General features: G+C 42.7%; 4 protein-coding genes across 4 annotated transcripts; 2 read left to right on the plus strand and 2 right to left on the minus strand.

Moving 5' to 3' along the window:
• The first annotated feature begins 3,737 nt into the window (after window positions 1-3,737).
• On the plus strand, window positions 3,738-9,154 carry zgc:193690 (ATP-dependent RNA helicase DDX19A). The gene is given in 12 exon segments (XM_034590404.1): window positions 3,738-3,952; window positions 4,924-4,987; window positions 5,082-5,256; window positions 5,796-5,888; window positions 6,292-6,305; window positions 6,308-6,393; window positions 6,483-6,597; window positions 6,672-6,849; window positions 6,956-7,193; window positions 7,696-7,858; window positions 8,084-8,275; window positions 8,366-9,154. Coding segments are annotated over 12 exon segments (1,446 nt in total). The 5' UTR covers window positions 3,738-3,889; the 3' UTR covers window positions 8,431-9,154.
• Window positions 9,155-9,630: 476 nt separating this feature from the next.
• ubxn10 (UBX domain protein 10) lies at window positions 9,631-11,250 on the minus strand. Its single transcript, XM_034590410.1, is given in 5 exon segments — window positions 9,631-9,964; window positions 9,967-10,158; window positions 10,161-10,562; window positions 10,768-10,986; window positions 11,158-11,250. Coding segments are annotated over 3 exon segments (546 nt in total). The 5' UTR covers window positions 10,360-10,562; window positions 10,768-10,986; window positions 11,158-11,250; the 3' UTR covers window positions 9,631-9,809.
• Window positions 11,251-12,737: 1,487 nt separating this feature from the next.
• Window positions 12,738-14,868, minus strand: cptp (ceramide-1-phosphate transfer protein). Its single transcript, XM_034590691.1, has 2 exons — window positions 14,499-14,868; window positions 12,738-13,647 (listed from the first exon to the last, which is right to left on the minus strand). Exons 1-2 carry the CDS (start codon window positions 14,624-14,626, stop codon window positions 13,125-13,127), a joined length of 651 nt encoding a protein of 216 aa, XP_034446582.1. The 5' UTR covers window positions 14,627-14,868; the 3' UTR covers window positions 12,738-13,124.
• A 595-nt stretch (window positions 14,869-15,463) lies between these two features.
• On the plus strand, window positions 15,464-21,928 carry ints11 (integrator complex subunit 11). Its single transcript, XM_034590689.1, is given in 18 exon segments — window positions 15,464-15,666; window positions 16,042-16,139; window positions 16,319-16,392; window positions 16,489-16,717; window positions 16,826-16,924; window positions 17,316-17,350; window positions 17,443-17,581; window positions 17,681-17,745; window positions 17,980-18,169; window positions 18,256-18,316; window positions 18,319-18,338; window positions 18,416-18,505; window positions 18,616-18,778; window positions 18,927-19,037; window positions 19,635-19,696; window positions 19,834-19,976; window positions 20,290-20,419; window positions 21,664-21,928. Coding segments are annotated over 18 exon segments (1,803 nt in total). The 5' UTR covers window positions 15,464-15,638; the 3' UTR covers window positions 21,730-21,928.
• Window positions 21,929-21,959: the final 31 nt, after the last annotated feature.

A 21,959-nucleotide genomic window follows, 5' to 3' on the forward strand; every position in this document is an offset into this window, starting at 1 on the left:
AGTTCAGTGCAGCAGGTTAACAGGTTTTCCATCCTCAGTAACCTATGACGTTCAAACGAACGGGTTCTCAGGGAAGATGACAGAGGTGCTTTAAGTGTTTGAGATAAAGGTTCAGAGTCATAAAGCAAATGTTATATGGTTTTTATAGTAATAAACACACTGTATGTGTCAGTATTCAGCTCCATGTGAGGGGGGGGGACAAATAAACTTTAAATGTGTTGAAAATGCCTTGGTGAGGAATACAGCGTTTCTAAGCTCAACAATAAAACGATCTGTTGCTCCGGGCCGTGCTTCGTCGCTAATGTCGTCTCCTCCGCCAGCAATCTTGGTTATGTGCTGTCAAAGGTCTGTGTCTGCTGCACGGCCAGAGCCCCGGCACAGGCTTAATAGGAAGTGTTATGACGAAAGCAATTTCCATAGAGACAGAGGCCGCTTGCTCGTCCGCTCGCCTGCAGACTGACCACTGGGATCTCTGAAGTGCGCCTTTATTCTCGGCACAGTAGGCAACACCAGGCAATCGGGGGGAAAAAAAACACATTTCAAAATCAAATTCACTTAGAAAGATTAGAACCCGGTCTCTACACACACACCTTCCACACTCGGGAGTCTGGCTGCATAAGGAGACCTTCAGAATCAATATCGGATTCAATCAGTCCTTCTAATGGCCAAACTGGGGTTTAGGCACCACATGGTTATTTATGGCGATGAAAAGGTCATTCAGATGCAGTTAGAGACTATTATGTCGTCTGTCTCAACAGTGCCATCGTGTGTCCGGTCCACCACAGATTGAGAAGCAAACACAGATGCATCCCTTTGTTTGGAAACAATCTCTCTTTTTACATTTGAACAAAGAAAAACTTAATGAAAGAAAGAACATCCTGCACGGATGGACTGCAACGCATCCCACCGCTGCTTGTGAGCGATGCAACACAGGCACAAAATACACATTCATGTCAAATTAAAGATCTAGCTCATGCATGAAGAGGGTTTCCAGAGAATTGTAAATAAGTTAACTTAATATGTGTAAAAAAACCTGCATTTCCCTGAGCTGGCAGGTGTTTTCTCCTCTAAAGCATCCGTTTCCTTTACGGTCTCTCAGATTACAGTAATTAGTGTTGAAAGTGACAGTCCCAGGGTGCTTTTCCTCTGGTTGGCTCAGCCTCATGAATCACCCTGCCTCCCTCCAGGGGTTGGTTGTTTTTTGCTAAAAGACCAGCAAACCATCAACTCTCAACGTTTTCTATCAGCGGCGCCACACTCTTCTGCCCTCATTAGTGTCAAAACAGGGAGCAGACGCTGTGTCAACCACCTGTGGAAACACACTGCCTGCATACACACAGATATAAATACACACACACACTCACACACACACACACACACAGGATTCTAGACGGCAGTTCCAATCATCATCTCACCGCTGACCTTTTCTTGATTTAAGACAAATGACAGGGAGGGTTTGATACATGCATCATCAGAGAGACACACTGCCGCATTAAAGTGCATCTGATGTGAACGCAGCATCATCATCTTACCTTTCATTTGTGTCCACTGGATGTGTGGCGAGGATCTCTCTCTCTCTCTCTGTGTGAGAAGTCCACTTATCATTAAAGATCTCCTCCTCCTCTCAGACCTCTCTCAACTCCCCCTTTTTTTTGGTTCTTTCTCTCTCCCTCTCTCTCTCTTTCTCTCCCTGTGTCGTAGAGGGAATAGAAGTGCTGCCACAGGTGGCAGCCACTACAGATGCAGTGGCCACATCTCGCCAGTTAGAGGTGCAGCGCAGAGACGGCGAAGGTTGGAGCTGCTGCAGCAACATGTGATAACAAAACTGGATCCTTTATCCTCCTCCTGCTCCTCCCTGTGGATGCAGGAGTTGGAGGGGCTTTGAGAGAGGAGGGAGAATGAGAGAGAGAGGTGGGGGTGAAACAGAGGATTGAATCCTTCCAATAAATATCCCCCCTGCAGCCCCTATGCATTCAAAGCCACCATCCCCCCCCCCCCCCCCCCCCCCCCCCCCCCCCCCCCCCCCCCCCCCCCCCCCCCCCCCCCCCCCCCCCCCCCCCCCCCCCCCCCCCCAGCCCCTCCCTGACACTGATTCGAAACAGGAAACCATCCAGGTAGCCTTTGTCATATCAAGGGATCAGTGTAAATAACATGTACTGTAACACCAGGAGGAAAAAAACGAGACTTGAGTGGGTGAGGGGAGCTCTAACTACACAACAATCTCCCCCACATCACCTATAACGCCTCCTCCTCCTCTCTGGTGCGACTGGAAAGCCCTAAATGTTTCAAATCCAAAACGTGGGTGTTGGCTGTCTCTGTGTTTTGGTAAACACTCGGTTTGATCCATCTGTTTTCCTGCTGCGGGGGTTTGCCATGACAATTAATATGTGTTTATAAAGTCATTTCAGTGTAGTCGTGAAAATGTAGATGTGTGTGTGTGTGGTGTGTGGTGTTTGGTGTGTGTGGTGTGTGTGGGTGGTTTGGCAGAAACTCAGCATCCGCCTCCAAATGAATTTACCTGCAGCCAATAACACTTGGTCTGTATACCCCCCCCCCTCCTCACCACCACCTCCACCTCCATCACCACCCCCACCAACCTCTCACTGTCTGATCTCAACCTCTCAGACACAAACACACTCTCTCTCCCTCTCCCTTTCTCAAACATCCTCACAGCAGGAGGGTTAACTAGAAATCCCACTCCCATTTTGAGGGCATGTTTTACAAACACAGCGGGATAACAGGAAAATTACATTTTGAATGAAAGTTTATTTGTAAGCCTACGTTAAAGGCTGTCGTGTAAGGTACCAGGAAAAGCACCCAATGTATGTATATGTAGATAGATAGATAGATAGATAGATAGATAAAAAACATTCTGCATACATTACATTACAAAATCTAACAAATTAATCTATTACATTTTATTTATATAGCCCATGTTCACTAATCACAATTTGACTCATCAGGCTTAACGAGGTGCGACATCGCCTGTCCTTTACCCTCGACAAGAAAGAGGTCTAAAAACTACCTAAAATTTAAGCTCCCAAAATAATAATAATAATTACAAATAAAACTGTTATAAAAATGAATACTGTTCAATTCAACGTTACTTATCCTATTATCCTACTTTGCTAGTGAAACCTCAAAATCTAAGTTGTATTAAACTATATCACCTAGAACTGTGGATAACAACAATAATATAGTATAATTGTGAAATAGAAATACATTGTAGTATAGAATATTAATACATAAAGTATTTTTCATGTGTTAACATGAACTCAGATCAGTTCATTTCATTAATTAAGTTTCAGTCCAGATGCTGAGTTCACCCTGGTGCCTTCAGGTGCTGCTCGTAATCTCCGCACATGTTGAACCAGCTGCATTAAAAGTGCTTTATTTACTTATTATTATTTGCCACAGATGCGTAAAAACAACATGAAGATATTAGAAGAAGTAACTGACAACTATTATAAAACAAAAACAGAGGCAGTAAGGAAATAATACGTTTTAAACAGCCAACAAAGAGTGGAATTAGCTTTTCTCTCAACTTTCCTCTCATTATAAACCACTGAATTACAGTAAGCATTAACCTAAGATGTAAATAAAGCTTATTTATATATTTATTATATATAAACAATTTATTAAATAAAGCTGTGTGTGTTTGCGGTCCCTTCACTTCCAGGACCCGCCGCCTCTGGTGACCCGGGTCTTGAAAGCTGCTGCAGTTTCCCACGCGCAGTGAACGCGGCCTCGGTGTCGCGGGGCAGCAGCGGGTCAGCTCGGGACGAACCGTCACTTTCACGCCGGCGGCATCAAACTTCTTTCGGCCCGACTCCCCGTGTCCGACCGGCCCCGAAATTAAAAAAAAAAACAACCCGGTTCCTGTTTGAAAATGTCCGAGGACTCGTGGGCGCTGTCGGTGGACGTGCAGGAGGCGACGGCTCCATCGGCTCAGGTGACTTTTCTTTACCCGCAGGTGATGAACGCAGGTCCGGCTAGCGTCGCCCGTTAGCCCCCGGCTAGCTTAATCTCCCGCCCGCTAACCCCGCCAGCACGTGTTTGTGTCATATTTTATATATAAATAAACATCGATGGTCCAGTTGAGCTTCGTGTCCGCCATTAAGTCCGCAGATGATAATGTGCAGTGACGCAGCTCCATCGACCCCAGTTCAAAATTCCACTCACCATTGTTTCCAGTATCACTCGGTTGGATGAACTTCATCACAAACCAGTGGAGTCGCCTCATGTGATTCATCCGTGGAAACTCTGTTGTTGAATCTGTCTCTTTTCTCTCGTTTAAAACCAGTTTAAAATATCAACTGGTGTGAAAACAAAAAGCATAAAACTACCAGAAACAAATGTGCATTGTTTTATTATTATTCTAAGGTCTTAATACTAAACAAAACAAATGTTGAACTGTCAAACATTAAATAAACCAGTATGTAGCTCCAACAGTTGAACTTGTGTAATCATTGCGTTTTCTCATTAAGCTCGTTAATAGGTTTAACTACATCATCTTCTCCATCAAAGGACATTTTTAAAAGGTCTTAAAAAGCTTTACATTTGATTTTTGATTTTAATAATGGTGCAAGATCCAGTAAGTACTTAACTTTAGACGTCCCTCGTGTACGAAACCATTATTGGCAGAACTGGATTCAGTTGCACCTGATTAAATGAAAAGATTTACAAACTTCCCTAAACTACAGTCTTTTGGATTTTAAATCTTTACTGTGTTGTTTTTAATGAATCTTGTGACTGTTTTTATTCATTAATTAATAGTTGTTTAGTTGTTGCTCGTGTTTAATTGTTTGTTGCTGATTGTGAATGTTTCTTGTTGTTGGAGAAGAGATCTTAATGTGAATAAATTCAATAAAATAAATGATTTTACCTGGAATTGATTTAAACTCTTATTTTTCTCTTCACCAGTTTGACATTTCAAAGAAAATGTCTCGAACGAGGAGTTCCCTGAACACGAGAGGAGACATAAACGGTGACTTCCCAAACTATTTACCCATATTTAATTTAATAAGACGAGAGATTATATCGCTGACTAACGATGTGTGTGTGTGTGTGTCTGCGTGCAGGCAACGTTGTGCGGGGGGACGGCGAACATGGAGACGAGCCGGGCCCGGCCGATCAGTCGCTGCTGCACAAGATGATCCGTCGCTCTCTGGTGCGGAACAGGAACGAGGTGGAGGTCCTGCAGAGGGACCCCAACTCGCCTCTCTACTCCGTCAAGTCGTTTGAGGACCTGAGGCTGTGAGTGTTTGTGACAGGGGCACGTGCACACAGCTGGGTGCAGCATCTAAAACCTGGGGGGGGGGGGTATAATACAACCTCCCTGCAATAAAATCTATTCTTTTAATGGGGCCAAAATGTAAATCAAAAGTAGTCTGGTGCTAAATTGATATTTAAAAAATGGTACTAGTGCCTAAACGGGGCCAGAAACTATACTTTAAACAAATATATAAAGGAGGGTTGACGTTAAGAGCGACTTTTTTATTGCTCAGACAAATTTGAAGCTGTTTAAAGTATACTTATTAAATATACAAATATAAATACGCACAAAACTCTGAGCAATTCAATGTGCCTGAATACAGCCACACTTTCAACCATGTGTAAGTGGATTTTCTTTTCATTTTCAACATCAACAAAAGGTAATTTCCCCCCCCCCCCCCCCCCCCCCCCCCCCCCCCCACCCCCCCCCCCCCCCCCCCCCCCCCCCCCCCCCCCCCCCCACCACCCCCCCCCCCCCCCACCACCCACTCCTGTCGTTATCTTGACTCAATATCCAACAGGAAACCTGAGCTGCTGAACGGTGTGTACAGCATGGGCTTCAACAGACCCTCCAGAATCCAGGAGAACGCTTTGCCCATGATGCTGGCACAACCGTGAGTGGATTTCCACTCCTTTTGAATTGCTGAGACACGTAAATCAATTCATAGACACGTCAATGGAAGGAAAACACAAGTACAACAAACTAGAATTTATAAAATACACTGTTCTGCATTGTTTATATTGTAAAATAAATATTTTCATACCTGCAAACATAAACTCTGATAATGTCAATGAAAGACTCATATCGGCTGATTTTTATCTGCCAACCAATTAATCAGTTTCAACTTCAAATCAATCATCAAAAAAGTGTCTAATTACTGTTTTGTCAATCAGCTTATTGTTGCAGCTTTAAAATTTACCACAACTACTTTGATTGAATACCAATAGCTCAGCAGTAGTTGTTTTTGAACCATCCCTCATATCAGGTTTGCCTGTGTGTGTTTTCTGTGGTTGCAGACCTCAGAATCTAATCGCCAGTCACAGTCCGGCACAGGTAAAACTGCTGCTTTCTCTCTGGCCATGCTCAGCCATGTAAACCCAGCCAATAAGTGGACTCAGGTAAGCGTAACATGTCACCTGCAGAGTCAGCCAGTGTTGTTATTCAGCTGAAGGCCCCAGAATGAACTCGCCATTGAAACTGTTTTCAGTGCCTGTGCATCTCACCAACGTATGAGCTCGCTCTGCAGATCGGTCAGGTCATCGAGCAAATGGGGAAGTTTTGTCCAGATGTGGAACTGGCGTACGCCATTCGAGGCAACAGAAGTAAGAAAGGGATCGTGATTGTAATTGCGTCTGACGGAATAAAACAAAATGCTGCATGAGGTTGTGTGTTTCAGTGGAGCGAGGCACTAAGTTGCAGCAGCAGATTGTCATTGGAACACCGGGCACGGTCCTGGACTGGTGCATCAAGTACAAGTTCATCGACCCCAAGAAGATCAGCATGTTTGTGCTGGACGAGGCTGACGTGATGATCGCCACGCAGGGTCATCGGGATCAGAGCTTTCGAATTCATAGGTGGGCTCCTTCCACAGAAAACTACAAACGCTTATTGCAAAAATACGAAGCAGCGTTTTTTCTGTTGCGTCGTTCAACAAGCTCCTCCTGTCACGATGTTTTTCAGGCAGCTGACAAAGGATTGCCAAATGCTCCTTTTCTCCGCGACCTTCGAGGACTCCGTGTGGGGTTTTGCCAAACAGGTGATTCCCGACCCAAATATCATCAGGCTGAAGCGCGAAGAGGAGACGCTGGACACCATCAAGCAGTACTATGTGGTCTGCAAGGAGGAAGAGGACAAGTTCACAGCGCTCTGCAATCTTTACGGAGGCCTCACCGTTGCACAGGCCATTATCTTCTGCCGTGTAAGTCGGACGTTTAAACCTTCCACAGCCCAGAGTTTTAAAATGTCTGTCTGTTAGACCCCATTTACACATGATATAAAAATGCTTTATACACAGCCCTGCACTACAAATTCACTCAGGTGTAATTTAAATACTTATTATTTATTGTTCTTATTATATTATTTATTATTTAGTGTATTTGTTTTGATATTTCCTTATGTTTACGTTTCATGTTTATAATCTTACACGTTTTACTGATGCTTTAATTTGACCTTCTTCTTCTGCTGCAATTTGGCAAATTACATAAACATAAGATAACCCTTAATTACTCCCACAGCGAGGAAACTACCTATTTTCATTTCCTAAAAATAATCTTTTTTTTTGTCGTCAATATTAATCAATAATACATTCTGGTATCTGAAAACAAAGTACGGTCAGAGTTCCACGTCTGAGCAGAAGTCATGTGATTAACAACATAATTATCTAACATTTTTCAGTTTAGCTTATGCATGTTTCTTCCCAGACCCGTAAAACGGCAGCTTGGTTATCTGTAAACCTGATCAAAGAGGGCCATCAGGTGGCGCTGCTGAGTGGAGAATTGACGGTGGAGCAGAGAGCCGCGGTCATTGAACGCTATCGCAACGGCAAGGAGAAGGTGCTCGTGACCACGAATGTGTGCTCCAGAGGTGAGGGAGATAAAGATGGACAAGAGCCAGACTTTAAAAAGCTTTATGTAGACTTTATTTAAAGATGTACGACATGACGGTTCCCCAAAAGTGAAGCTAAAGCATCTCAATCCCCACCTGGTTGCTGGATAGTGGGAGGAAGTGAAGACACGTCGTCCGTCTTTCTGTTCTGTCTATGATCTTTATTGAGAAACGACTATAAACCCGTTCTTGGCTCCGTTACAGGTATCGATGTTGAGCAGGTGTCACTTGTGGTAAACTTTGACCTCCCTGTGGACATTGATGGAAATGCCGACAACGAGACATACCTGCACCGGATCGGCCGCACGGGACGCTTCGGCAAAAGAGGATTTGCTGTCAATATGGTTGACAGTGAACACGGCATGGATATCCTCAACCAAATCGAGATTCATTTCAGTACGTGTGCAGTTCTCTCACTTCGATCATGTCCAACACCAACTATAAAGATACTGACTCTTTGTCCTTCCCTCCGTCTTCCTCCAACAGACAGGAGAATCCCAAAACTGGACCCAAGTGATCCGACAGCGATGGAGAAAGAGTTCAACCGTTAGCTTTGCTCGACGCACGACCGGCGCAGCTCAACCTCAGCTGTGACTTGAGTTCTTACCAGAGTTTGTGTTGGCAATTTATTGTTTACAGAAGAAATGCATGCAAATGTTGATGCATGCAAAACCAGTGTGCCAAAGTTTTCACTTGGATTTCATTTGATACTGTGATTGATTTATCACTGAAGTCACCTTAAGCCTTAATGCTGCGTCTCCCAGAGACTTTAAACTAACCGCTGGCTGTTAAAACAGCATTTAAGAAGGGTGGATATAATCCTACTGTTGATGGTTTGCTGTGTTTGATATTATTTTATTCTTTGTTTTGTTTTGAAGTGTATTAATGGGAGATGAGAAATGTCTCCTCTCTAAATCTTTGCATGGTTTGATTAGAAACTATCCTTGAGTGACTTGAAGCATTTTAACATTTAAAATGCCAGTTTCGGTCTAGTGGTAGTTGATTGTGAATTCCCCGAACTTCATTTGGTTGTTTATAAGTTTTGTGTGGATAAAAATAAATAAATATATTTGCTGTCTCGTGTAAAAGCACTTGAGACAGTTTATTGAAACGACACCTTTTGTTTCTGGCACCTTGATACTGGCTGTGTCTTTATCAGCCGCTGAACTTCTTCAGAATATACAATATGTTTCAAAGATACTACACCTGAAACATCTGTATTCTCTGTGCACTCTGTGATTGTTTGTTTTAATAAAGTTTCCAGAGTGAGCAGGAGGCGTATGTGTTTTTTATTTGAAGACCTTTGATTAGTTGGTACAATTTTACTTCTCTATCCGACAAGAAATAATTCAGTTGCTCCGTTCAGTGTGGAAAAATAAAGAAACTGGTGTTTATGACATTATGATTCATACAAAGAACTAGAAATGTGGTTGTACGAATCCAGAATATATATTTTTACTTTAACTTTGTTGTTTGACATAAATCTAGGTTATCTGACAACTTCCCTTTTTCATTATATTTCCACAGTAAAAACTAAATTGTGTGGAGGTTTGTTCTCTACTGAGCTCTGTTTCCACTTTTTATTATTAGGTTTTTCTTTTTGATGTCTCCAGTATAACGACCCCACACATACAGAGGAAGTTTGAGACTTTAAAAAGCAAATATAAAATATAACATAAATGTAATAATCATATTAACACACTTTACAAGCAGGAGAGCAGTTGTAATTTAAAAGCAAATTGTGATCATTCCTCAAATATCAATATACTGCATTTTATATAAGTTATTTGGCGTTAACCATAAAGGGTTGGACAGAGAGAAATCATTCTGCACAGGGGTCAGAGGTCAAGCATCCAAATAAGGTAAACAATGGAGGAGGGGGGCACAGCCAAATTTCAACTGCAAAGCTAAACTTTAAAATGGTTTCATCTCAATCATGTAGCTCCACACTGTCATTGTTATTCCGTGTGATGCACAGCACTGATCTGTTCATGATGCCGCTCTGGGCCAGAGTCATATTCATGTCCGTGAAGCTCCTGCGTGGCACATCCATGGTCTCGATGGAGACCTCTCCATACGTCTCGTGAACCTGGCCTCTGCACTGGCCTTCACCGTCAGCAGAGCGTCTGTGGACTCAAAGTGCTGCTGAAACCTCCTGCCGCACGGTGCTCGGACGGCTAACAGCAAACCAACACTGGCCCCGTCTTCGGCTCCTAATGGTTCTGGGTCTGAGGTGTTGGGCCACATCCTGAGCGACACATCAGCCCTGTTGTCCCCTCAGAGCTGGAGGTCCGCCTCTGCTGCGGGACGGTCTCATCAGACAGGCTGTGTATGTCTCTGTCCAGGCCTCCTCCGGGACTCCCCTCTGACCGCCGGCGCTCTATGGGTGGCAGGACCTTGAGCTTGTTTAAGGAATGTGGTGGAACCGCAGGAAGTTGCTGCAGCATGTGCAGGACCTCATCCTGGCTCGGCCGCCACATGGTGGCCCGGGACCCTGGGACGAGTGGAGGTTCTTGTCAGGACTGTTGTTGCTTCGCCCTCTTGAGAAGTCGGGTCCTGGGTTGAATCCCAATGTCCCCGTTAAGGACTCGAGCTCTGAGCCGTCGCAGACATTAGTTGGTCAATGATTGAGTGCGAGAGGCAGCGAGGGCAGACTGCCTGGATTCTCGTTCCAGGCTCTTGTCTTACAGAGTGAACGAGGGGTAATTGTTTAATAATTAATTTATTCCTTTTTGGAAAAATCATAATGCGAAATCTATCTATCTTCTATCTATCTATCTATCTATCTATCTATCTGTCTGTCTATCTATCTATCTATCTATCTATCTATCTATCTATCTATCCATCCATATGTCTAACAGTAAACAACGGATGACTTAAACGTGCACCTTACTGAATCAAGAATTGGCCCTGGATGTTTTCGGCCCCTCAGTGGGAGAATGTGGCCCCTGATCCTAGATCAGCTTCTGCATGAAGGACCTGAGCCCTCACTGACTCTGAGTCCTGGGCTGGACGCTGTGACTGTTTCTTCTTTAACGCATCAGTATCCAGATGTTGTAGCATCACAGCAGCATCTGTCTTTGTCGATGAAGATTTCCACTCACTTCCTGCTCTTCAGTCCTGAAGAGAGAGTGAAGAAAGTCTCACCTGAGTTAACAACAAGCCTCCATTTCCCCGAGAACAAACATGGCTGACTTTTAAAAACATGTCACACAACATGACACGTGTTTACATGTTCGTCCCTGAAGCTAAACTACACGTTAAAAACATGAACATACCTTGTTTCTGTGCGCAGGAGTTCAACGTTTCCTCCCAGTTTCACTTCCTGCCTTCAGCGTCCATGTGAGTCTGGTTGTCATGACGACGACATCAGAGGCAGGGCGCTCCCTGGTGGTGGAAGTACGCAGACACACACACACACACACACACACACACACACACACACACACACACACACACACACACACACACACACACACACACACACACACACACACGACTCTAGTGTTTGAAGTGTCTTTATTTAATTGTTTAATTGTGCGACTCTATGTCACAGAAGTACAGAAATGCTATTTGATTTATTTTATTATGTGCATAAAATTTAACTAAAGTAATTCCCGTAATGAAATCTGAAATTATACATATTAATTATAGTGTCCTTAAATTTAATGAAGCTGCTCCAAGTTTCACACACTCACACTGATATCAGTTCCCTGAATGTGCCGGATTTTCTTCATCTAGATGCTTCCACAAAGCCTGATTTTAAATTATTTCATTATTTCTACACATGGATCCACGTGAGTTTGAATAATCACAAGACATCTGGTTTCTTCCTCATTCATTAAAGATTTAGAAAAGCACGACACATTCGAATCACCTCCTCATGATCCTCAGGCAACAGATAAAAAAAGTCCAGATCAATAAATAATAATCAGACAAATTATTTTTTGATGTATTTGTTTTATTAAGCTACAGTGCTGACGAGTTCTGTTTGAATTCATAGTAATATATATAAACAATATACAGTACATTGCATGTATCATCAATACAGCATTCACTTCATGTACATTAGCTGCACCAACACTGGATGTTTGTGCTTCACATTTTAAATTAAAAAAATGCCCAAAGATCATAGAAAACAAAACAACAACAACTGAACTTTTCATTTAATTCAACCCAAAATTAACAGAATTTTCAGATTCTGTTTGTTCGGTAGATATTTAAAGATTCACTGTATTCAGCACTTTTGTTTCTTAGTGTAACAGCCTGTTCTCTTTACCATTGAATTAGCTTAGATTTGGCACATTTAGACTTTATTTTGTCTTTGGAGCAGTTTTAAAACTCCTCCTCTAATAAAGTTGCAGTTTTCTACCTGTCCAATTAAAGGTCTAATTTTTATTTCATTAATTAATACCAGAATCTCGCTGATACATAAAAATCGCGACTGGTGTCAGATCAAAACAGCCCTGAAACTATTTTCTTTTTCGCAATCAATCGATAAAGAAAACTGACCAAAAACCCCAAAATTTACCAAAATCACTTTCAAAATCAAGAAAAGAAAAGCAGCAAAAAGTAATAAATAAGAACCCAGTGTTTAAAGTTAAGAGGCAGCATCAGTGTATCTTCTTTTTTGGGATAAATAATGAAAACAAGCAGCTTTTGGCAGTGAATAAGGACTCCAATGATTCCCAATGTAGGTCTCTGTAGAGCCTGATGGAAATATTGGGATCTGCTTACATTTTCCAATATGAAAACTTGTATTTCACAGAATGAACAATATAGAAAAGATCTTCATTTATGTTGACATTTTAATTAATTTGGTTATATTCGTAACGCTCTTTTTATTTCTAGTTAATTATAATTAAGTTTATGGTTAAACTGTAAAATTTCGATCCTCAATTCTCAAGTCTTATTTGAGGGGTTTGATAACAACATCTCAGGAGTCAGAGCCAATTTTTTAAAATCGATATCGATCGGCCTATAATTTACTGAATTAAACAGATGATTCAGAGATGCATCACTAGAAGTAAAGACAAACATGCAATATTATAATTAACAGTAGATTTACATTCAGATCTGCAGTAGGTACAGACTAGTGTCAATGTAATAATGAGGAAATATTTGTGCCCAATACCAAACGGATAATACACAACTCATAGTAGCAGCTCGCTCACCAGCCCGTCACCAGGGACACATCTTTAATGGTGTCACGTATAAAGAGGTAAACAACAGGACTTCTCGCTCTCTACGGTAAATCAAGTAGGTTATGTTGAGCGTAAAGTTTCTCTGTTACTTGGTAGACCTCAGAGATGAGAGGCAGGGCTTCTCCCAGCATGGCCACCACCTGCTCTGAGGGGCCCACATTCATCACCTCGAAGAAAGCAGGGCGCCCGGGGAGCACGCAGAACGCCACGCCCGCAGCCTTGCGGACCACCCAGGGGTGGTACTGGGAGAGGGACTCGTTGTAGGCCTCTCCGCACATGACGGAGGTCTTGCCGTCCTCGCTGCTGGTGCGGAGGCGCTCCAGGAAAAGTTCCAGCCACCTCAGCGCGCGGTGGAGCCTCAGCAGGGTGCGGCAGCCGGACTCCTGGTGGATGCCTCTCTTGGTCAGGTCCACCAGATCCTTCTCCAGCTCGTACTTCACCATCGACTGGATGGTGACGTACTGAGACCCGTTCTCGCCGTTCAGGTGGCCGACCAGGATGAGGATCTTGCTGGAAGCATCCTTGGAAATGAAACCAAAGATGCTGCCTAAGCAGTTCAGGAACCTGGAAGAGTGATTACACAAAAACAGACTGTTAACAACTCGGACATTTAGCTACGCATAAGTATTATATCAACATGTATTGAATGTTTTTATAGTGATAATTAGTGATATTGTTCTATGGATCAGCCATAGTTGAAGGTTGGGGATGAGGTTTTGCTTGGAAATCAATGCAAAGTTCTAACAATGATAAACACACAAACTTTATGATTTTATATTTTGTAGTAAATCATTTGCACTCTTTGATTTCAAATGACATTGTACTGATTTGCTTGTTTTCATTTGGCCTCTTTGTGGCGGCTGTTTTAAAACGTGCTCTATAATTAAAGTTATTATTATGATTATTATTATTTTTTAGCCCAACTTGTGTGTGTAGGGCTGGATATCACCAATTATTTCCCAAATAGATTCGAACCTGATTCACAAGGTTTCGCTTTCTGATTCAATTCGATACTGATTCAGTTTGGGATACTTCAATTTACAACAACAGTTCACGATAACAAAGGTTGTTGGACGATATATTGTCCTGGAGATATTGCGATAAATGATTTTACCGTCATCGTTTCGAAACCATTTCTTACCACTGATGATAGTAACGATGATGATAATGATGATATAATCAAATAATAATGCAGCTTCGCTCTTTCAGAGAGCAATTGACTTTTAAATCTTCAGAATATTCAGTCCGACTTTGGAATTAGAATAAAAAAAATATTAAAATATCCTAAACAAATAAAACATTCAATAAAATAAAACCACAAATAACCAGAACAATGAATAAAATGGACTCTCTGGGGTGAAGATGAAGCCAAGCAGCCCAGTGAACAGGATTTAATGGGAGAATAAAGCACTTACTTGATGAGCCCTCGCCAGCCGTCCACGTAGTGCTGGAGATCCACGTCTTTACTGTCAGTCAGACACAGTTTGAAGGTGTCGAGAATCTCCTGGAAGCTGAACTTCTGCTCCTCACACGAACCGGCCATGTTTTCCTACCAGGAAGTGCAGGTCGAGCAGGAAACCGGGGAAGGAACGAGGAGTGACGGACGCTGACAGACTTCCGGTGTCAACGCGCACACGCCCCCGGATGTTTACAGCCGGAGACGGAAACACTTCACCTGAGAAGAAGACGAAGAACTGAGAGGAACCCAGAGGAACCCAGAGGACATTTCTGTGCAGCGATGATCCACCTGCTACTGCGCAGACTCCCGCCGGGAACACACCGGAAGTCTACGCACGGTACCTTCAGAATAAAAGCGGAGGAGGGGGGACTGTGCAGCATGTTGGGAGAGAAATCTGAAGAAAATGGAGGCACAACTTTTGCAAAAACAAATTAACACTTAAATGGTGTAAACGTATTAAAAACATCTATTTTTGCATGTGGGTTGTTGCACAAAACTTCCACTTGTGTATTTGTCAAATGCACAACTTTGTATAGATTCTATCTATCTATCTATCTATCTATCTATCTATCCCTCTCTCTCTCTCTATCTATCTATCTATCTATCTATCTATCTATCCCTCTATCTATCTATCCCTCTCTCTATCTATCCCTCTCTCTCTCTATCTATTTATCTATCCCTCTATCTATCTATCCCTCTCTCATCTATCTATCTATCTATCTATCTATCCTCTATCTATCTATCTATCTATCTATCCCTCTCTATCTATCTATCTATCTATCTATCTATCTATCCCTCTCTCTCTCTCTCTCTCTCTCTCTCTCTCTCTCTCTCTCTCTCTCTCTATCTATCCCTCTCTCTATCTATCTAAAAACATTTGGATCCATTGACTGTTCTCTTAAGACTGGTTTTACTGTGAAGGTGCTCACCGGAAGTCTTGATGGCGGGTAACTTGACAGCCCTAACGCGTCACATGTCCACATCAAATCAGACAATAAACATCTTTGCACATGGAGGCTCATTAACAGGAAACAAGCGGAGTCGTGTGATTTAACTGCAGCTGTGGAAACATCTGGGTGAAGGAGAAGGAGGAAACATGCCGGAAATAAAAGTAACTCCACTTGGTGAGTGACGCTACAGAGGCGAGTTAGCACAGCTAGCATCTGCTAAGCTAGTTGTGCTAACATACTTTACCTCAGCTAGAGAACTTTGTGTGTGTGTGTGTGTGTGTGTGTGTGTGTGTGTGTGTGTGTGTGTGTGTGTGTGTGTGTGTGTGTGTGTGTGTGTGTGTGTGTGTGTGTGTGTGTGTGTGTGTGTGGAGAGAGAGAGAGAGAGAGAGAGAGAGAGAGAGAGAGAGTGTGTAAGAGAGTGAGTGAGTGTTTGAGTGTGTGCGTATGTGTGTGTGTTTTAGTGTGTTGTCAGTTTCCTCACAGCTCCTCTCTCTCTCCTCTCTCTCTTCTCTCTCTCTCTCGCTCTCTCTCTCTCCCTCTCTCTCCAAGGTGCTGGACAGGATGTTGGTCGCAGCTGCATCCTCGTGTCCATCGGGGGTAAAAACATCATGTTGGACTGTGGGATGCACATGGGATACAACGATGATGTGAGTGAAGCAGCTCATCACACAGATTAACACTGAACAGACGAAACTGCACGTCAACAGTTTGTTTTGGGGCCGATGACGATATATACACCAATATGCATATTTTAAATTGGTCAATCAGTAAATCGGTCCACCTCTTGCATTATCTCAATTATTCAAAGTCTGTATTGTCGTTCCAGAGACGTTTTCCAGACTTTTCCTACATAACCCAGAATGGACGTCTGACAGAGTTCCTGGACTGTGTGATCATCAGGTTTGTTCTCAAATCAGCTTTTTTATTTTAAATGTATTTCAAAGTAAATCGAACAATCCTGTGTTTTAACTCGGCTCCAACCTGTTCGCCTCGCAGCCATTTCCACCTGGACCACTGTGGCGCTCTGCCCTTCATGAGCGAGATGGTGGGCTACGATGGCCCCATCTACATGACCCACCCCACCAAGGCCATCTGTCCCATTCTGCTAGAAGACTTCCGCAAGATCACAGTGGACAAAAAGGGAGAAACCAACTTCTTCACCTCGCAGATGATCAAAGACTGCATGAAGAAGGTGGTGCCGTTGAACCTGCATCAGACTGTCCAGGTGCGTAGAGCCCGACGTGCGCTCGCTCTCTGTCTGTTAATCATTCCTGCACCAGCTGCTCGTCTCTTTTGATGGCAAACCGCGCTGTTTCTGTTGTGCTGCTGGCAGGTGGATGACGAGCTGGAGATCAAGGCGTACTATGCAGGCCACGTCCTGGGAGCTGCCATGGTGCAGATCAAAGTGGGATCAGAGTCTGTCGTCTACACTGTGAGTGTCAACAAGTCTGCTCTGTGTTCAGGCTCAGTTATTCTGCCTTTTTATTATGCAACCGTCACTGTCCACCTATGCATCCTTTAAGTTATTAGGAAATCCATCCACCAGAGGGCAGTAAGGTTGTGATAATACACCAGTGAAGAAACCCTGTGCTCAGGCAAAGTCTGTAGTATCTAACTCAATCCTAACTCTGTTCTGCCTTTATCGAAACGTCTTCGTCATGTCTTATGGTTGTCTTGGACTATCGATTTCCAGTGGTACTGTTCTGTTTGTGTACGGACAGAAGCCGTCTCTGTATATGAATCACATTTTTGGCCTAAACGATCCTTTTAACGTCAGAGAACTCCACAACAACACGCTTAGAAGAATGTCTTTTCCTTTTCAGGGAGACTATAACATGACGCCCGACAGGCATTTAGGGTAAGTGGTCTTTACTGTATCCATCGATTTCCTGCTGGGGGTAAATTCTTGTGACGTTACAGTCTTTTCATCCTTGTGTTGTATGTTTTCAGTGCTGCGTGGATCGATAAGTGCCGTCCAGACATCCTCATCTCCGAGTCTACGTACGCCACCACCATCCGAGACTCCAAGAGGTGCAGGGAGAGGGACTTCCTGAAGAAAGTGCATGAATCCATAGAAAGAGGAGGAAAGGTAGAATTCAGTCAGTTGAATATTGTATTTTGGGGATTGTGGTTTTTGATTTACCTTGAAGTAATTAAATATTTTTTTATTTTATTATTATCTTTTCAGGTCCTTATCCCTGTTTTTGCTCTTGGAAGAGCTCAGGAACTCTGTATCCTGCTGGAAACATTTTGGTAAGGGGTCGTTCCCAGAGACAAAATTCCCAGAAGCTCTTAATGTTTGATATTTTCAATGTAGGTTTGTGAACGTGAACAAGTTCCAACTAAATAAAAGGTCATTTCACGCATGAGGGACTGTAAATAGGAAGCACAAAAGCCTTTTTTGTAGATAATAAAAAAGCTGCTGCTGATAATGTGTGAACTTCTCCATTGGACAGACTGTTTAATTACCTCCTCCTCACCAAACAGGGAGAGAATGAACCTCAAGGCCCCGATCTACTTCTCCACTGGGCTGACGGAGAAAGCCAATCACTACTACAAGCTCTTCATAACGTGGACCAACCAGAAGATTCGAAAAACCTTCGTACAGAGGAACATGTTTGAGTTCAAGCACATCAAGGCCTTCGATCGCTCCTACGCTGATAATCCTGGACCGATGGTAAAAGTTACTTTATGTGCCCCCCCCCCCCAAAAAAAGTGTGAAAGTAAAGCTGCAGTGAGCTACAACGATTCGTGCCCTTTCAGGTGGTGTTCGCCACTCCGGGTATGCTGCACGCTGGCCAATCTCTGCAGATCTTCAAGAAATGGGCGGCAATGAGAAGAACATGGTGAGACTCACAGGGAAATCTAAGGTGCTTTTAAAAAATAACAATACTTGATATACAACTAATTCTTCTTTTCTTAGGTCATCATGCCCGGGTATTGTGTACAAGGAACAATCGGCCATAAGATCCTAAATGGGCAGAGGAAGCTGGAGATGGAAGGCAGATCAACGGTAAGATGTTTTTATTTTCTGTATTTTACAAAGAACTCGAACAATTCAATAGGCAAAGAAAAAGAAGAACACGCTGACATTGGTTCTTTGTTTCTCCTCCTTTGTAACAGTTGGACGTGAAGCTGCAGGTGGAGTACATGTCCTTCAGTGCCCACGCAGACGCTAAAGGCATCATGCAGCTCATTCGAATGGCAGAGCCCCGCAACGTGCTGCTGGTGCACGGGGAGGCCGCCAAGATGGGGTTCCTTAAGGGCAAGATCGAACAGGAGTTCAGTAAGAGTTCCTCCACTCGTTCACATCAACATCGTTCGGCTCATTAAAGATAGATTATGATATAATATAATATATAATATACGTGCGCTCACACCAGGATGAGCGGAGGGTTTCAGTCCTCTTGATGTTTCTGTTTTTTAAATGTCAGGCATAGACTGTTACATGCCCGCTAACGGGGAGACGGTGACTGTGACAACAAACCCCAGCGTGCCCGTGGACATCTCACTCAACCTGCTCAAGAGGGAGATGGCGCTCGGAGGTAGGTTTTCATTATAGTTCAGGAGTTTTTAAGTTCAATTTGCAGCCGAATGAGTCATAAACGTGTTCTGGCACGTGGTGAACGAGGTTTAGGTGTCTTGTGCCCACACAGTGTCGCTCGGTGTTTGTTCAGTACTCTACACGACTGGTAATCCTGCCCCGCGCTTAAATGCTTTTATACACCTCCTCCTGTCCTTTTGTTCACTTTCCAGGATGGGTGAATATTTAAATCATAGTTAAATATTTATGGTTGATGGCAGAGCCAAATAGTTTTCCATTTTACATAACAAACATTTGCCTATTTTCCTAATTCAAGTTCTATATATATGGTTTTATTTGTGTTTTCTTTTTATTTATGGTTATTTATAATAAAGTTTATGATCAAACTGTAAAAACATCAAGGCTCACATCCATTTCTTTGTCATAAGGGTTTGATATCAATCTCTGTCTCGCTCTGGTTGAACTTTACAATATAGTTATATAGTTATAGTAATACTTTACAATATTTAACAATCTACATGGTTGTTTCTGTAATTATTAGCTTTTTTATTTTCATATACTCGTTGTGACAATGTACTAAATCATTCTTGTGTTGAAGGTCCTCTGCCTGATCCCAAAAAGCCTCGCACCATGCACGGAACCTTGATCATGAAAGAAAACGTGAGTTTATAAACTAGATGCCAGAGTGTTTCTCTTTTTTTTTTATATTTTCAAAACTTCTTCCAACAGATGAGCTGCAGTCTAGTGGGATTGACACGTTCTGATTCACTTGTCTTGTTGTTTTCCCCCGAGCGCAGAGTCTGAAGCTGGTGTCGTCAGAACAGGCGCTGAAGGAGCTCGGCCTCAACGAGCATCAGTTGCGCTTCACCTGCCGCGTGCAGCTCCAGGATCCGCACAGCGACCCCGACACACTCCACAGGATCTACACGCACCTCAAAAGGTGAGAGGAGGACATCAAGTGTCTCATCTGCATTATGTTGAAATTCTCCAACACCATCCACCTCTTCTCTCTTTATTCCACCTGCGAAACACATCAGGTTTTTGTTTTTTATTCCGAAAAAAAGCTATTTTCTCCCAATTCTCATGTCGTCTAATTTCCTCATTTCTTTAAGTGTGTTTGGGATGTACAGTATGTTTCATTTGTCGTTTTTTCCTTTTTTGTATTTCTTGTTAAATTATGTATCACTAGACAAATACAGCAAATGATGGTGTTACGTGTTCTAATCGCTTGTTTTCTGATTCCCATGGTTCAGCGTGTTAAAAGGTTACACCATCCAGCACCTCCCTGACGGCACCGTCATGGTGGAGTCCATCGTCATCAAAGTGTCGTCGTCCGCTGAGGACACCAACACCAAGGTCCTTCTGCTTTCCTGGAGTTACCAGGTAAAACATTTTCACTGTCTGAGTTCCTCGTACTGTCGCTTATGAATTAAATTCAACAATTAAAGCTGTTTAGTTTGTTTTTTTTAAAAGCAAAGTCAACCTTATTGTCAGTTCTGCCTTTTGCACATGGACAGGGTTGAAATGTGATTTCTCTCTAATCACTGGTGTAAACATATGAGCAGGCAAAACATATCAGTACGCAGCTTATTAGGTGCTCAAGAAAAATAATACTTTAAAAATCTGCTGCCCATTCATTTCATTGAAGAAGGGACAAGACACATTCAATCCTGAAATCGCAAAGATCTTCAATTTACATTAAACTTGAGGATTAGTTCAATTCAAAGGGTTTATTTGTATTTGTTGTTCATGTTCTTGTTACTAGTGCTGAACATTTTAAATTAAATGGAAGGAGGATAACTGAGGTTCAGAATACCAATTTTTTGCTCCGGATCCTTTTAGCCACAGCAGTTGTGTGTGTTTCTTTGGCTGGAATCTGGTCTGACCACAGCACCTTTTGTTAGACGGTTTATTGTTTGATTCCCACGCAGACCTGAGAGAAGGTCTGATCAGAAGAAGTGAAAACACTGGTGTGGGTGAACAGTACGAGAGAAGGGGCTGTGAAAGCAAGAGGTGGGGAAACCTGCCTGCAGAGCGGTGTAATGGAAGGAGCGGGGTTTTTGTGGTTTCATGTGTTCCATGCTAAACAGAAAGAAAGGGCAAAACAAAAAAGAGTCATATCTACTTTAATTATCGTCAGATGACGATTGGCACTAAAATCAAACCCAGGACCAAACATTTTCTCAGTTAGCTTCAGTGTAGAGGAGACAACTTTTAACGTGTTATTCTTTAAAAAAAGAAGGATACTGGTTTTACGAGATGTGGAGATTCTTTTCATAGCATGAAGAGCAAAGGTGGAACCAGAACAGCAGAAAGGCCCGACAGTCCCCTTACGAAACCACGACTTTACGAGTCCACTAGATCTGGATTTTTATTTGGATTTACACCAAAATGTAATGGCTTCTTCACTGATCCATACCACAACCTCCCATCAAGTTTCATGGAAATCCATTCTGTGGTTTTTGTATAATCTTGCTTCGATTACAAACAAACTAACAAACAAATGGACAGAGGAAAAAAACCTATCTTCTTGGCGGAGCTAATAAAATACTGTGTATGAGAATGTATAGCCATCGTAAGAATCGTTTCTTCTGTTTTGACTTAAAGCTGTGGTTATTCTCCGTCAGGACGAAGAACTGGGCAGTTTCCTCTCGACTCTGCTGAAGAAGGGGCTTCCAGCTGGAATCTGCTGAAATCCCTTTTGGCCCAAAACCATAAACATTTGAAGCTCCACCATTCATTGGATCCTGGATTCTCTGGAATAGGCTACAAACTTCTTACCAGTGCTGATAACTTCAAATTACAGCAGACATCAACAACATCAAGGCTGTATTCCCCCGTTCTCCTGTTGTGATCGTGAATCTTAAATATATTTGTTAAAATTTGGAAGGATTCTGGTCTGATTGGTCCATTTTTTTCATAC

The sequence above is a fragment of the Hippoglossus hippoglossus genome, chromosome 7 (genome assembly GCF_009819705.1).
Source record: "Hippoglossus hippoglossus isolate fHipHip1 chromosome 7, fHipHip1.pri, whole genome shotgun sequence".
NCBI classification, from domain to species: Eukaryota; Metazoa; Chordata; class Actinopteri; order Pleuronectiformes; family Pleuronectidae; genus Hippoglossus; species Hippoglossus hippoglossus.

What these genes read in the sequence shown, in the direction of transcription:
- cptp (XM_034590691.1), bottom strand. Translation starts at nt 14,626, where the DNA reads ATGGCCGGTTCGTGTGAGGAGCAGAAGTTCAGCTTCCAGGAGATTCTC. An exon ending in GGCTGGCGAGGGCTCATCAA is followed by an intron (nt 13,648 to 14,498) that starts GTAAGTGCTTTA and finishes TCACTCTTCCAG; the next exon opens with GTTCCTGAACTGCTTAGGCA.